Source organism: Ischnura elegans, chromosome 12, assembly GCF_921293095.1.
Source record: "Ischnura elegans chromosome 12, ioIscEleg1.1, whole genome shotgun sequence".
NCBI classification, from domain to species: domain Eukaryota; kingdom Metazoa; phylum Arthropoda; class Insecta; order Odonata; family Coenagrionidae; genus Ischnura; species Ischnura elegans.
Window position 1 is genome coordinate 59,295,336 of NC_060257.1, and position 15,442 is coordinate 59,310,777.

General features: G+C 36.7%; 1 protein-coding gene across 5 annotated transcripts in view; it reads right to left on the reverse strand.

Moving 5' to 3' along the window:
* Positions 1-608: 608 nt before the first annotated feature.
* The window catches only part of LOC124168806 (PTB domain-containing adapter protein ced-6-like), a 320,754-nt gene continuing 305,920 nt past the window's right edge, over positions 609-15,442 (reverse strand). For all 5 annotated transcript variants that reach the window (XM_046547122.1, XM_046547121.1, XM_046547119.1 and 2 more), the window contains 5 exons: positions 13,865-14,223; positions 11,554-11,741; positions 9,682-9,816; positions 7,852-7,979; positions 609-2,017 (listed from right to left, as the gene is read on the reverse strand). In XM_046547122.1, the coding sequence (XP_046403078.1) occupies positions 1,943-2,017; positions 7,852-7,979; positions 9,682-9,816; positions 11,554-11,741; positions 13,865-14,223 (885 nt within the window). In that variant the 3' untranslated portion in view covers positions 609-1,942. The remainder of the gene's footprint in view (positions 2,018-7,851; positions 7,980-9,681; positions 9,817-11,553; positions 11,742-13,864; positions 14,224-15,442) is intronic.

Below are 15,442 nucleotides of genomic sequence, written 5' to 3' on the forward strand. Positions count from 1 at the left end.
CCATATAGACATCGATCGATGTGTTACCATCGACGTTTTATCGATGAGTACTTCGACGTCGAATCGACGTAGATTCGATGATCCATTTCTCACTGGGATACCAGAGTACAAACTCTTATGAGACATCTCAGAGACTTAACTGAGACGTCTCATGAGACATCTCGTAGACCATTTTTTTGGACATAGTGACATCTCAGAGAAGTCTCAGAGATGTCTCTGAAGCACTCAGAATGTCTCCGAGACGTAACATGCGATATTCGAGACGTCTCAGAGACGTATCTGAGACGTATTTCTGCTGCGTGGGTGGGTGCTGGGAGAAGACTCCACACAACGTGAGTGCACACGCACATATTTAGTGAGTAACTCGCAGGTAGTGTAGATGTGTAGCTGCCACCTACACTACCTGCACTCAGGAATTTAGTTTGTAAATGCATTCAGTGCCATTTAGCAGCATTAATTTGAATTTCATGCCCTTTCTCATCATCGTACATCGTCTCTAATGCACTCCCTGGATATATAACCACCAACCAACAATACCATCAGCAAATTCAAACTTGTCAAACCTAATGATTCAATCCATAGTTCAAATGAAAAAAATATACAATGCATTGATGTATATAACAACATTTTATTGTGATGAAATAGTAGCTTCTTTAGATGCAAAATTAATATACCAGTCACCCGACAACAAATTTGGAAACAACAGAGAACTGATCCCTCATAATTTTCCAATGACCATTTTAAAGGTGTAAATTACAATTTTAACAGGCAATTTAGTGTTTAATCACTGGTTACAGCAAAAAAATCATTAAAAAATATCCATCTATAATCAGCGAGGAAAACCAATAAAACATTAACAATGTTTAACAGTTTAAAATAAGAATGAAAGAGAGACCAGCTCTGAAGTAAAAAATTGTTTTTGCAAAGCATAAAGAACAGACAGCTCAGATAAAATTAAAATTATAGAATTTTTTATCATCACAAAGCCCAAAGGATAAAAAACTAGAAGAAAATTTCATTGGCTGAAGACTGATTTCTAAGAGTTGCCAGTTGTACCGAAGGAAGGACACTCAGAACACTTACAACCACAGAAAATCTTTGCATGAAAAAAAAATCACAGAAACGTTGAATTCTTGCACTAAATAAGTCCAATTCCGTGAAATGTAATTTTCGGCTGTTTCCTTTAACATGGTGGTTGTTAAAGAAAAAACTAAAGTTAACAAACAGACATTCATTCGAATGGTCAACACAAACACACACAATCTTCATTTATATATAGATAATCACGCAGTAACAATGTCAATAATGACTATAATACAAAAATATGCAATTTTATGCAAGTAAATCCAGCCTCTCCACGCCTTGTTGGTCGTATTAGCATCATTCAGCTAACAGCATTATAATAGCACCTTCTTGATGATTGTAAAATATCTTGATTATGCACTGAGGAAAGTTGTGGCAAGCTTAAATTCTATTAATACCTAGGCCATCTTTTCTGCGCTATTGTGCCCACAAAATAAACCTAATGATAGCACTTTAAATTTTCCTATACTTTTCACTGAAACACTGCGAAACTGAAGTGTAACTGAATAAATCACTTTGACCAGATCATAAAATATATGCTTCATAAACAACTGAAATAGATACAGGTAAGTTGATTAATGTGGCAAAATTAAACTTTGGCAGCCACCAACCACGAAATTGCACATCACTGGTTTGTGTTTCCTGGTTCCCTTGCATCCTTTATCATGTAGGGACAGAAGGTATTCATACATTTCAATTCATATTTATATATATACATTACAAATTATATTACAGGTTTTCTCCCTATATTTCAGCCATCCGTAAACTAAGCAATAGGCCAGAGAGTATTCATTGGAATGGCATTAGAGATGATGAATATATATTTTTAATACAGGTTAAGGGTACGGTTAATTTTTCCTTAATTCCTTAGTGGGTCAAGACTCTCTATTGAGAAGTCTTCATTTCCAAATGAGATTCCTCTGCTAAATCCATCCTGGAATGAGAGAAAAGGTACATGTATAATCATTACTTCATATAAATATTTAGAAGTAAAGCCATTCAGTACCAGGGAAAATTTTGTAAATTCTTATAACGAGATTTATAAATAGACAGACAGTAGGATTTCCCCTTTTAAGACAGTACCCACACAGCACATCGTTGCCAGAGGACGTCCGCTGCGCGTCCGTCGCGTCCTCTCAGTGTCCGCGGATTTTCAGGACAGCCAGAGGACATCCGCCGGCTGTCCTGGCCATCCGTCCGCACACTGTCCTATCTCGGATGTCCAGCGGACGTCCAGCTAGTGTCCCATTACGCAGGGTTTGGGAGTTTTGGTTTCCTCTTAAAACACTCACCTCCTCAAGGAGGAACTCCGAGAGAAAGTCTCGAGATCCTCCTCCGAGTAGGGAGTGTAGGAGAAGGGAGAAAGAAAAAAAACTCTCTCTCGTTTCTGAAGCCAGAATACTTCCTCCCGATCGAGGAAGAGGAAATTTTTCGTGGAGGAAGAGATATTTTGAGGATTATTTTAGGTAACCAAATGTAATCCTCTTGTTGGAGTGTGGACTCGGAGGAAATTATAATCTATTTAACGAAAAAAAAATTGACATTTTTACCGCTTCTATAGTTTAAGAACAACAAATGTACGCTATTTTTAAGTTTTATATTGTTTATAACAATTAATCAAGTTTAAACAAAGTTAGCAACAATTAAAGTAACATTTACGAGCGTTAAAAATTTCTACATGCCTCACGGGTTAAACAACAACAATTGAACGAACTTATGACTCTCTACATTATTTATAACAATTTTTAAAGTTTAAATAAATTTAGCAACAATTTTAGAAACTTTCAAAAAATTAAAAATTTCCGCATGTTGTACGGTTGAGAAGCGTTGGATGAACAATAAACCCGTACTTTTCATGATTATAAAAATTACTTAAATTTAAACAAATTTAGCAACTTTTACAAAAATTAACAACAGGAATAATGGAATTTATCGATTTTTACTGAAATTTTATATTATGTACCAATGTCCTGCGGACGTTCGCGTCTCGGGGACATTCCATTCCTACAGGTTAAATGAACTCTTTCAACTTATTGATTAATTAATATTTACTCTCTAGGGATTAAAAAATCTCAGAGGCGATTGATTGGAAAGTATTTTAATGAAACATAACGCTTTAAATTCATTTTAATTTTAATGGTAAGAATTCTCCTAAAATTATCACGGCATCGATGGCCTCTTTCCCAGATTAGAAATTGTAATTGTCCAATTTAAGGATAGGCAAGTAGAAGAAGTAGTAGAAGATAGAAGGTAAGTACTGCCGTACCTTTACTTTATATCGAAATTCTAGTTTTTTTGGTGGCGAACGAATTTTGAATCTACCGCTACTCCGCGATTCAGGTGTTCTACCATGGTTCTCCACATTCCTCCGTTCCTCCTTTCCAACAGAGGAACCGGAACGGAACACCGGAGACAGCATGGTGGTTTGGCGGTTACAAAGATGCTGCTGCAAGTAAGTTTGATGTGACTTCTAAATAATTTTTTCTTGGCGTTCACTGGCGGCAGTATAGTGTTTCCGCATGCTCCTTATATTTCTTATAACTCAGCCTGTAACATCTCGAGGAAAAATATGGCTCTGCTTGGAACAACATTACCGTCTTGGTAAAACCGTTACTTGGCAACTAAAGGTAGCGTCTTTTTCCGTTGTTCATGGTGAAATTTTCGCTTTTGTTCCTTGTTTACATGATATAATTTAAAGTGGAAGTTCTTGTACTATAGTCTCTGTACGCGAGAACGTATAGGAAATAATGTAAGTGCTAGCGCATAAAATAGAACCTGTTGTTTTGATAGCGTAGGTTACGGCTGAATTTGTTGGAAGTCCCAACGGTCCGTTTGGTTCCGTTCCTAAATCAAATCAAGTAGGGTTCTTGGCAATAAATATAACTAGGAATTGTACTTACGTGTAACCGGGGGATTTTGCAACACGCATGTATGATTAATAGGTTTCACGTAAATTATTAATTCTTTGAAATCGGACTACACCGTGTGATTTCTTTCGATATGTATAGTTACGCACGCATCGAAAAAGAACAATAATGTTATGATAGGATAACCACCAATGTTTAGCCTTTTTACAAAAAGTTTTTATACTCTTTATCTGTTTGATGGAACTAGGTTAATAATTAAAAATTTTAGGTCCTAAATAAATAAATGATCTATTATGTCAGTAAAGATAAGGCTTAGGGATTGAAAAATTACAATGCCGACGTAACTTTTATAGCGTTTATTATATTTTTTCTACCAAACTTTGCTAACCTAATAAAATATAAACTAATTTAACTACAAACTAAGTAACTGTGCTATTAGTCATCCATGCATTTAATTTAGTGGAAACTATAGGACGACTGTAAGAAACTCGGGATGAATCTAAACAAGGTCTAATTGTAAGTGATATATTGTGTAAACAAACCTTAAGGCTATGTTTCATGGTTCATTTATTTGCTCAAACTGCTGCATGAAATCTTATACCCAGAAAATAGAACTTGTGCATCTTTTCGTACAGCCATCGGTACACATTTTGGTGTAGAGTATCGTGAACCTGATATATTTACCTGGAGGCATTTACTGACTATAGCTTTCATGTAGTGGAGTTGAATAAAAATAGTTCATCTGTATTTTTATTTATTTCCTATCTCTATTTATAAGTTTGTATGTCTCTCTTCTTATAATTGTCTGTATACTTATTTGTCTTCATTCTTTACAGATGTTGCATTTAACCAGGACGATACAGCCACCAATTCTAGTGTGGAAGTTACAGTGAAGAGTTGGCTGGAACATGCTAAAGCGAGGCATGTGAGAGAGGTGTAAGTATTCGTTTGATTATTATATAGGTTTGAGCAAGGAGGAATAATTTCTGGATACTTTTTTGACAAGTTGCTCCTCTAAAGGGAGCTCATATAAAGTAAATTTAAATAATTATTAAACATCTTGTAATACAAGGTTCACCCTTCCATGCTAAAGGTAGAGAAAATAGTATTGTTATGTATTATTTTCAGATGCAGATTCCACTACCAAGTAATTCAAACATTTGAAAACAATTTTTGTTCTGCATATGGGAGGTATAATTACCAAAAACGTGGTTGAAAAGGATCTCATGCTCTTTAAAAGTTCGATGTATAGCACCTGTAGAACTTAAGAATGGGATAACTTATTCAACAGGGATGGTAGTTGCACAGTACTACAGAAGCTACTATTTTCTAGTAGCTCTAGCTAACTAAGATGTTTTGAAGTAGGTGTTTTTGTAGGAGCTATAGAAATTTCAGTAGCTCACAGCAGGCCTTAGCTGCTATTCCCCTGTTATGTCTCTGTCGAAATGTGAATATTGCCAGTGAGCTAGGTTGTCACTTTTGCCTTGATACCAGACTACATTAGAAGATCTATTTTAATTATTAAGATTGGAAGAATTCGGAGATCTAAATCATGGAATGGCCTTAACTACAGCAAGTTTTTGCTAGTTTTTCAAAGTTTCTATTTTTTTAAGTTGCATCTCGGCCAATGCAGCTAAGTGGTTTGTGTGCCAAATCAGTGTGGCTGTTTTCACACTAATCCCAAGAGATCTAGTTCACTTAAACTTCCTCCTTTAAATTTTCTAGTTTCCTTTACTCCTATATCATATTCAGCTCTTCTGCATTAGTCTTCCTTAGCTCCAGCTTATGTAACACTTTTCTTCACCTCCACAATTCACTCTAGTGTAGTCATAATCTTCAAGGGGAGACCAATTGTTCAGAAATATTATCCTCCATTTGAATGCTTTTTCCAATATCTTTTTCGAGACCTCTACTAAGCTGTCTGGCAAGGATGGATCAAAGAATTTTTTTCTAGATGGTGCACCAGGGTCTAACAGGCAACAGTCTTCTCATATTTGGGATTAAAATCTAGTTCAACAATTGTTCTATGAAAAATGTTCTTAATCATAATATATACATTACTAACACATTAATAATTGTACTCAAAATCTTTTCTTATTTAAGAACAAGAAAAAGTCAAAGAAAAGTTTGTAAAATGTATTCAGCCTGTAATGGACAGGTTTCCTAATTTTGAAACCTTAAGAATGTTAAACATGTGACTAATAAGACTGTAGCGTCCTGTCTTATGTAATCTGCTTGTTACGTACAAGATACAATTTCTTGCTACAATGAAATGTTTATATACTTCATTATTACAGGAGCAGTGCAGGAGAGCAAGACAGCCCCTGAAAAGGATGTGGAGGTTGCCATCCAAAGCTGGCTAAGGCACGCCAAGGAGAGGTTACAGGGGAAGAAGAAAGTTAAATAAATCGTATGTAGTTTCTGGCATTGTACTGTTTTAAGAAGCCAAATAAATATTGTGCATGAAATTGATGCCTTATTTATTTAAATTCTTGTCTGGACCTATTATTTATTAGTATCGAACAAAATGCAATCCTAACCTAAACGTGTCCTGAAGGTGTCCAGAGCGGACAATTTCAGGTCGTCCATAGGCCACCTTTTTTACTGACATGCGGACTTGCAGCGGACATCATTTTGTATGAATTCGGCTGTCCGTAGGATGTCCATAGGCCACTTGGCGGACAATCACCGGATGTCCGAAAGGTGTCCGTGTGCTGTGTGGGTATACTGTCTTAAAAGGGGAAATCCTATTATATTGATGACAATGATAGCAAAAAAACAATTTTTTGAAACTAAAGAGAGATTATCTAAGCAATCATAGTTATTACATCCAATGGGCCTAAGTTCACGAGATAAATGTTTATTATAAGCCTGTTTATTCCTCCAGGGTATTCTAGATTTCCAAAACCTGACTGAAATCAGTCTTTTGCTATTGACTTTATGACTTGCCTAATTGGCTTGAGGTAGTGCCACATTTAAATTGTAAGCTACCATAGCGAGAGCAAGGCAACTGGTTACTGTCTGGCATTACAGTGATGCAGCATCCAAATGCCAACGCCGGCAACCCAATCTATGAGTACAGCAGCACAATGAAACCTGGAGGGTCTTGCCATATCACCCTAGGTGAATGCATGTGACTGCTATGATGCCTATCAGCATTCACACTTTGTGCTACTTCCCACGAAGCACACAAAAATTTATAATGCATAAAAATTGTATAAATAGATTTGTATAAATTGTAAATAAGATTCCGTTGATTTTCGTATTTGACACCACATAAGATGCACTAACACATAAGACGCATACTCATTTCATGATGGCACACACAAGGAAATAAGTCTGAACAAGTGTGCAGTACTTAAACAACTTGAGTTAGTTAATGTTTTGGATCAAATACGATCATTTAAAAGGAAGCGAGATATCCAACAAGCTTGATTGTATTTTTATGATCTTGTTTGATATCTCTCTCCCAACTCCTTCAATACCGCAGAATCGAGCGAAACAATAGTAATATATAATGCAATAAATAAACTATAATTAATGTCACATAATAGCAATGAGGTAATAATAACAATGAAAACTACAACATTCTTCTATTGAATACAATAAATAAATATTATAAGTATAATGGAGTCAGTATTGGACATGAACACAGAGGTTGAACCTCTACATATTAGATGCATGTGATTTTTTGAGCTATTATTTTGGAAAAAAAGTGCACATTATATGCCGTCAAATATGGTATGTACATACATAATATGTTTGGGAAAGACTTTTTCTACCAAGAACCAATGCATACAGAATAACAGAACGGATTCTAATATGCAAGAAGTGTGGGTACTATACTAAAATTGCCATCACGAAAAATATATAAGATGCTGAAATGAGAATGGCCACTTACCTTCATTTCCAGTATCTTCCTGTCCAGTAAACCAATAGCATTCTCCAAGTCCTGCGTGGATGCTTCATTGGTACTGCTTAGGCCACCAAAATCTCCCATTCCAAATGGATCAATGATCTGACTGCTCCCTGCAAGAGACATTCATAATATTCTTAAAAGGAGTTAATATGTAATATTTGGGATAAACTGTGCATTATTAAACAGAACTGCTTTACTACAAAATGTGTGTATGTATTTGTTGGTACAGTTGATTCCATCTAATGGGTCCACCGGTTACTTGGGGCATGTCTCTGTCGATCTGATAAGCCGGTTGAACCGTGGGAAAACAGTGTCGGTTGCTGTCGGTGTTTCGTTTTGAGTCATTTCGATACCTTTAGCCTCGCACCATAGATATCAACATCTCACATTTTTTCTCAGGGGTTTCTGATTATTATTGAAGATAAATACGAAGGACTCGAGGTTACAATTCACCATAATAAATTTGAAACAGACTAATTATTTCACCCATCATTTGTTTAGACAATGCGTGCTCGAGTGAAATCCGTCGTTGGGGCAGCAATAGATGCTCTTTATTAGCCGAAAAGATCTATATTTCCGTAATTATTAATAGTAATCGCAGGTAAGAAGACGGTACCACGTCGACATGGAAAACACGTCGATGACATCGACGTCGAAAACATGTCGATGACGTCGACGTCGAAAACACATCGATTTTCGGACCATATAGGCATCGATCGATGTGTTGCCATCGACGTTTTATCGATGACTACTTCGACGTCGAATCGACGGCGATTCAATAACTCATTTCTCACTGGGTAAGTAGAGTGACAAAAGGGGGCACTCTATACGCTTGGATCGTGGCTAGTGTTTCAACCTAGCCGGTGTTCAAGTATTTTAATCCTGTGTGTAATTTCAAATGTAAAATGTATTGTGTGTTCATGTATGTTTTCATTATCATGTTATTTGTCAAATTTTTTCACCAAAAAAATATATAACCGTATTCACCCGTGGAAACCGCGCACCTTATATCCGGGAAGGCTGGTGAATAAAAGGGGGTGCGTGGCTTAAACCAATCCTCCAAATTTTAAGGTAAGTCGCATACCAATTTCCCTCAAATCTTTTGGTTTATTTCTTCAGCGTTCAGCACTGAACGTGGAAACCTTTGCAGGAATTACATTTCTAACAATATTTAACCTTATTAATCACGGTAACATAAATTTATCGATTTAGCAATTTTTAAATCTAGCATATTCAAATGAACAGATTCAATGAGCCAAAGGTGTTGATTTAAACCAATACATTTTTATGTTTGTTTATTAGTCATACATATAGAATTTCTCCATGAATTTGGTTCATTGTTTTAGTGTTCACTTTTTTCAGAACAGTGTAATTTTAATTTCATGCACAATTTGAATGTAGGCCCCACTTAACCTTGAGACCCTAGGCTGAAGCAGTGATGGTCCTTGGGGTGGGCCCAGGCACAACCAAACAAGACTAACAAATTTCAGAATCGTAGTCCAAAGTTAAACTTTATTATATAAAATTTAAATAAATTGAATACAGTTATAGGCGTACGGAAAATCTCGGTAATTTGGTACTCTTGCACTCTGGTAATTTGCTAAACAATTTTGTATTGTCCACATTAACTCTGTAAAATAAAACACACACAATCAAAGTGGATATGATGATGATGTACGCCCACCCTTGGCCCACCCATATGACACATGCTACAGCTGATGCCTAGCCAGCCTATAGGAAAATGCAGCCCTTTTCGTTTTACAAGAGGAATGTCTACTGTACAAAAATTATGCAGTAAGAATATATCCATACCTTTAAATGCAGGACCATTGGCAACCTTTGATGGAGGGTTGAATGGCTCCGAACCAAACAAATCTGTGGTGTTGGTACTGGACGTTGTGCTCCCAGGGGCAGACCGCCTGGATGCTGGCTTTGGTGGTGGGGCCACTGTGGAGACAAAGGGACAATAATACTTAATTCAGACATTCTCCATCACCAAAATGTTGGTGTATTCCAACTACATTTCCCATTTGGAAAATAATCAACTACAAAAACATAGTAAGCACTGGTTTAAGTATACCAGGACTAGCCACGAACACCTCTATGTATTCTAAGTCCGGGCCTGGCTCTCCGCATTGTGCGCATGATTTGGGCTGCTTGTTGCATCATATGCTCAGCAGTCCGCACCACCTTGTACTGTATAGTCCTCAAATTTCCAGTCGAGAATGATGCCTTGGTAGCTTAACTGGCTAAAGCACTCTACTGAAAATCTGGGGATCTGGGTTCGAATCCTGGTCAAGGCAAATGATATTTCCTCTCTGGATTTTGTGTGTATGTTAACCACAAAAAATTCCGCTTAGGCTGGCCAAAATAAAAGGCAAAGAAAAATTGGGTTCAAGCAGATTTCACTCAATCTCACTTCGGGGCAAGCCTCTCTTTTGGGTCCTGGCAAGTATCACATAATTTTTTCCGCAAGAAACAGCATAAAATGTGATTCTAGACTACAATATTAGTAATCTTACATACTAGTCTTGACTAATGTTAAATAAAATAATTAAACAATAGTTTTAATAAATCCAATGCAATGAAGCATAGATTAACGTATTTACACTGAAAGTACCCATTTTGAACAATCTCATGTGGGATTAAAAGGAAGGGGTACTGCCAAACCTCACAACATTTCACTTAGGAGGGTAGAGGGGTGGTCCAAAAATCGCCAAAATCACCTCACGTAATTAATTGAGGTCCCCATATGTATGTAACCAAGGGTCCAACAAAAGAGAACCTAAAAAGCATAAGCGGCTAAAAAAAAGACTTACTGAAATAGTTCTTAAATACATTAATGAGAAAAATGTATTATGTACCTTCAACATAGGCATCATCCTTATCTCTAAGTGAAATTGCATATAATAGTGATTTTTTTCTTTTGCTCAGTGCAGTTTAGCCAGAAGCAGTTTGGAATCACCACAAACCACTGAAATTCCATGCTGTAGCCGAGCGATTAATACAAATGGTTACTGTCAAGAATAGCAGCTCATACTGCTTCTGAAGGTCTAAGTATTGCATAAGAATGCACTGTCATTGAATAAGGAGCTATCCTAAAAAATTAAGCAATCTAGCTTATTACAAAGTAATAAAAATTTAAGTTGCAATAGTTTGCCCAGAAGGACAAACATATAAACAAGAAAGTGAGTTATTATTATTATTAGTATCATTAAATTGTCACTAAAAGGCCATTGGCCTGGTAGTAACAAGAACGTACAATGCAAAAAAATTGGAAACATCATAAGAAACCATTGGTCCCTACTTCTTCAATCGCTTTTTAAAAACAAATTTTTCACCAAGGGCTCAAATAGTTTTGTTGATAGGTGGTTCCAGTCCCTTATGGCCCTATTCAAGAAGGAGAACTGCTTTGCATATGTCCTTTGTGATCGGCACTTTGTCTTGAACATGTGATCATTTTTTCCAACTAAGCTGGGTTTTGTAATGTCCTGACCAAACTCCTTCCATGCTTTTTCCCCACTCATTATTTTAAACATGCCACATAGCCTACTCCTTTTCCTCCTCTCCTACAAACTCTCCCACCTCAGAACTCTGAGCATTTCCGAAATGCTCTGAATAAAATGTCGTAAAAATAAAATCATTCCCTATTTTAAGCAGTAAAGACAGCATAAGCAAGCTTACAGAGTGGAGCAGGCTGGTTGAAGTTTCCATTTGTGGTTGGCGCTGGAATTGGTGGAGGTGTAGTTACAGTGTTGCTTTCGAATGCCCGTGGATTGAACTCTTCTTCGAGGAGGAGGCCTTGCAGCCGGGTGCCGACGTATGGCGCTGGAGGCTCAATGATTGGACTAATGGCTGTGAGAAGGTCCGTACTGAAAAGAAAAAGAAGAAATTCACATTTCAATTATAGACAAAGGGAAATTGAGTAGACATCGACAGTGGAAATCAACCCTCTTGGTGCTATCCTTATTCCTAGGGTACCGACGAGAAATGTGGAGGTTATTTTAATAAAATGTAGCAACTAGGAAAAAAACAATACGTACAAAGCTATTTTATTATACATCCATACGCAGTTTTTTTTTTAAATTGATGAGGTTAAACTGGCTAATATTGACAAAATTTTTTATGTTTACTGAAATAAGGTATAGCATATTAAATAATGGGCTATGTAAGAGTTGATGTATCGGCCTGCCGCACTTTTCGCCCGAGCAGCGAAAGACAATATATTGCCCCACCACACTAAAAGGGTTGAGGATTTGAAGCCAAACTTTATAAAATTGAAGTTATAAAAATGTAATCGCCAGAAAACAAGTACATTCATAAAATACATTATAAATATTTTAATTTGATACCTAGGAGAAGAAAATACAGAGCTGTGCGAGTCTCAATCATATCTAACAATGATAACTGAACCTGAGAAAGGGCATGCACGGTTAATGACACCCCATAGTTCTTCTTTAACCCATCATGGTATCTACAGGTTTGTTAGTTCTTAAACCTTCAAGTCTCATAAAGTTTGACAAAATACTGCCAGTATCCCGTAAAATTTTCATTCTGCTTCGGGATCAGAATGAGTTAAAGTGTCCTGAGGTGTCACCTACACCCCATGCACCCTTCCATGTTCCTCTTCCGAGCCATAGGAATTCCCCTGAGCTTTTCCCTTTCATGAGAACTAATTTCTTTTTTCTCTTTTAGCACGTATAAAATTATATTCAGCATGTTTAATAAGATATTTCACACCTTGAAACCCAAAGTTGTAAAGTTAACATCAAATATGTTGCCGAATGTCAAATACTGTTCACAGAAAACTTCAGTTGAATACATTTCTCCCATTACCAATTTTATGGTAATAGTGTAAAATTAAATATTTAGCATCACTCTGATTCGGTGGACCTATTCAATAAAGTACACAACATTACTATCATTCCAAGTAAAGAGAAAAAAAATATTTTCTCTGCATTGTCGATGACACCCCACATGCCTACTAACACTACGTTTCGCTGCTTGCCCTCTCCTAGGTAAATTTGATGGGAATTATCTTACTGATGATTACAACTACTCAAATGGATAGAATAGCAACACATAAAACTATTTCAGCATTAAAAATGACATTATTTCCAAGATTACTTTGATTTTTTCCATAAATACGTGACTTTATTGACATAACTTTTGAAACTGCATAGAAGTACACAAATTTCAACAGTAGTTCAAGGTAATATCCAATCATCCTTATATCACTGAGGAAACAAGGGATTAAACAATTTTTTTAAATATTTACGAAAAGATGAAGCAAAGTGTTTGTTTAGAAAATGTATGTTCCTCACGTGGGGAACACACATAAAGAATATTTGCGGCATAGCCCTAAAGAAATTAGGATTCGTCAAGCGTATTGTGGGAAGATTTTCGGATGAGAAAGTGAAAGAAAGGTGCTGTTTCGCTCTCGTCCGACCACACCTTGAATATGCAGCGAGCGTATGGGATCCGGTGCAGAAAGACTTAATCCGCGAACTGAATAAAATACAAAGGAAGGCTGCGCGTTTCGTCAAAAACTGCTATGGGTGTACAGACAGTGTCACCCAGATGTTAAGCGAATTAGGCTGGGAGCCGTTGGAGACTCGGAGGCTGCGCGCTAGGGTTAGATTGCTTGAACAATTGAGAATGGATATCTTTAAGAAAGACACAGAGAACATATTATTAGAGCCACACTATATCTCCAGGTCTGATAGAAGCGATAAATTAAGAGAGATGTTTTGCCGAACGGATAGATATGGGAATTCGTTTTTCCCCTGAACCATAAAGGACTTTAATAAACGCTAGTCCCAACCTCGTTAGAGCACTTCTTTTTTTTATAGTTGTAAACGGCTGGTGTCCTAACACCCCCTGCCACACGCCTTTTAGGCAGCTCGTGGGGTATTATGTAGATGTAGATGTAGAACTGCTGTCGATCTGGCTTAAAATGAACTAAATCCAAGAGTTGAACTACACAATATCTTACTTGAACGGGTCATTTGCTCCAAATCCAGTTTCAAATGATCTCGGTGGCACTGGTGGGGGACCTCCAACACCATTCGTGGACACGTTTATTAAATGGTTGCCATTGGTGCCGTTGGAGTGGTTCAGCCCATTGCTGCTGTTGCTGCTCTTGCTGCTGTTGTTGTTGACTATGTTGTCAGGTGAGGACGGGAATGAAGACGAAGATGATGAAGACGTTGACGACGTGGACGAATTTGATGAGCTGATAAGTTCTCCCATGCTGCCGTTACGTCCATTGCCACTGACTTCTGATTCAACATTTACGTTGACCACCAAAAGATCAGATATGTTGTTACGCTGCAGATAATCATCCACCTCACTCTGAAAATTCAAGAAAGAGAATGCTCATTAGCCTTTCTTGGTCCAAGGCCCTTCAAATTTGACTAGCCCATTGAGGAAATTTGAGCAAAACAATAAATAAAGGTACCTGAAGCCGTAAAAAAGAAGAACTAGGTCAAAATGGTTCAAAATAAATCTTTAGATGGAAGTCTATGATCAGAATGTAAAAACAAACAAAAATTTGAGACTGGACCACTACCACTGGAGGCAGAAATACATACTTTCATGTGAGAGGACCAAAATGTTCTATCAAGAAAGATCAATTAAGATTACACCAATATGAGCAAAAAGTGCAATTGGTATGGCAAGGCACATAAAATGCATCATGCGATGAAAATTGAAAAATAAATTTAAAAACACTTTATATAATTGCAGTGCCAAATTCATATTTGATCGATAAAAATCATTTTCGTACTAAATAAATTGCCATTTGTTTGCTTTGAATCATGGAAAATAGACCTAATTACGATAAAATAGGGAACCTGGTGGTTTAGGCAAACTTAATTTTAATTCCATCAGGGTAGATTTACAAAAAAAAATTGAGGTGTCATTTTTATGTACATTAACATGCTTTTTTATTTAAATATATGGTACTTATGGTTCAACTATAAATTTTACCTTGATTTTTTTACTCTACAGTATATAGGTATGCTGCATAATATGTAATTTGGATGGCACTATGAGGGTTAATGGTGTCATAAACTTTACTATGAAAGGTTGAGACTGGTGATTTTTCACTGCAAATGGCTCGAGAAGGCGGCAACAGATGAAAAAATTGAAAAATATTGGTCTCATTTTTCAAACAATTATCACAATAAACAAAAAAAATTGGTACATCAGAAAGTCATGTAAAATGACAAAGGGGGTAAAATGACAAACTCTGTTTTTATCTTACACATTCTTAGACAGCAGCACGAGTCCTAGCTCTTCCTGGAACTCAGGCGATTAGCAATTTCTTTCCTACAATTCTATTTTTTGCAGTTCTCTCAGAGAAAGGAATAAATCGATTCTGGTAAATTATTTTTACTTTTTCCTCAAATAGTCTAAGAATACAATTTGTCATTTAAAAAACCATACCTACAGTAGGTTTTCAAGATAAGCAAGCGCAGTGATAAATAACTTCTAAACCAAAATGGCACTGTGTAGTAAGATGAGATGAGGTTGCGATGACGAGATCCTGCATGTTCTGGCAGGAGCAATA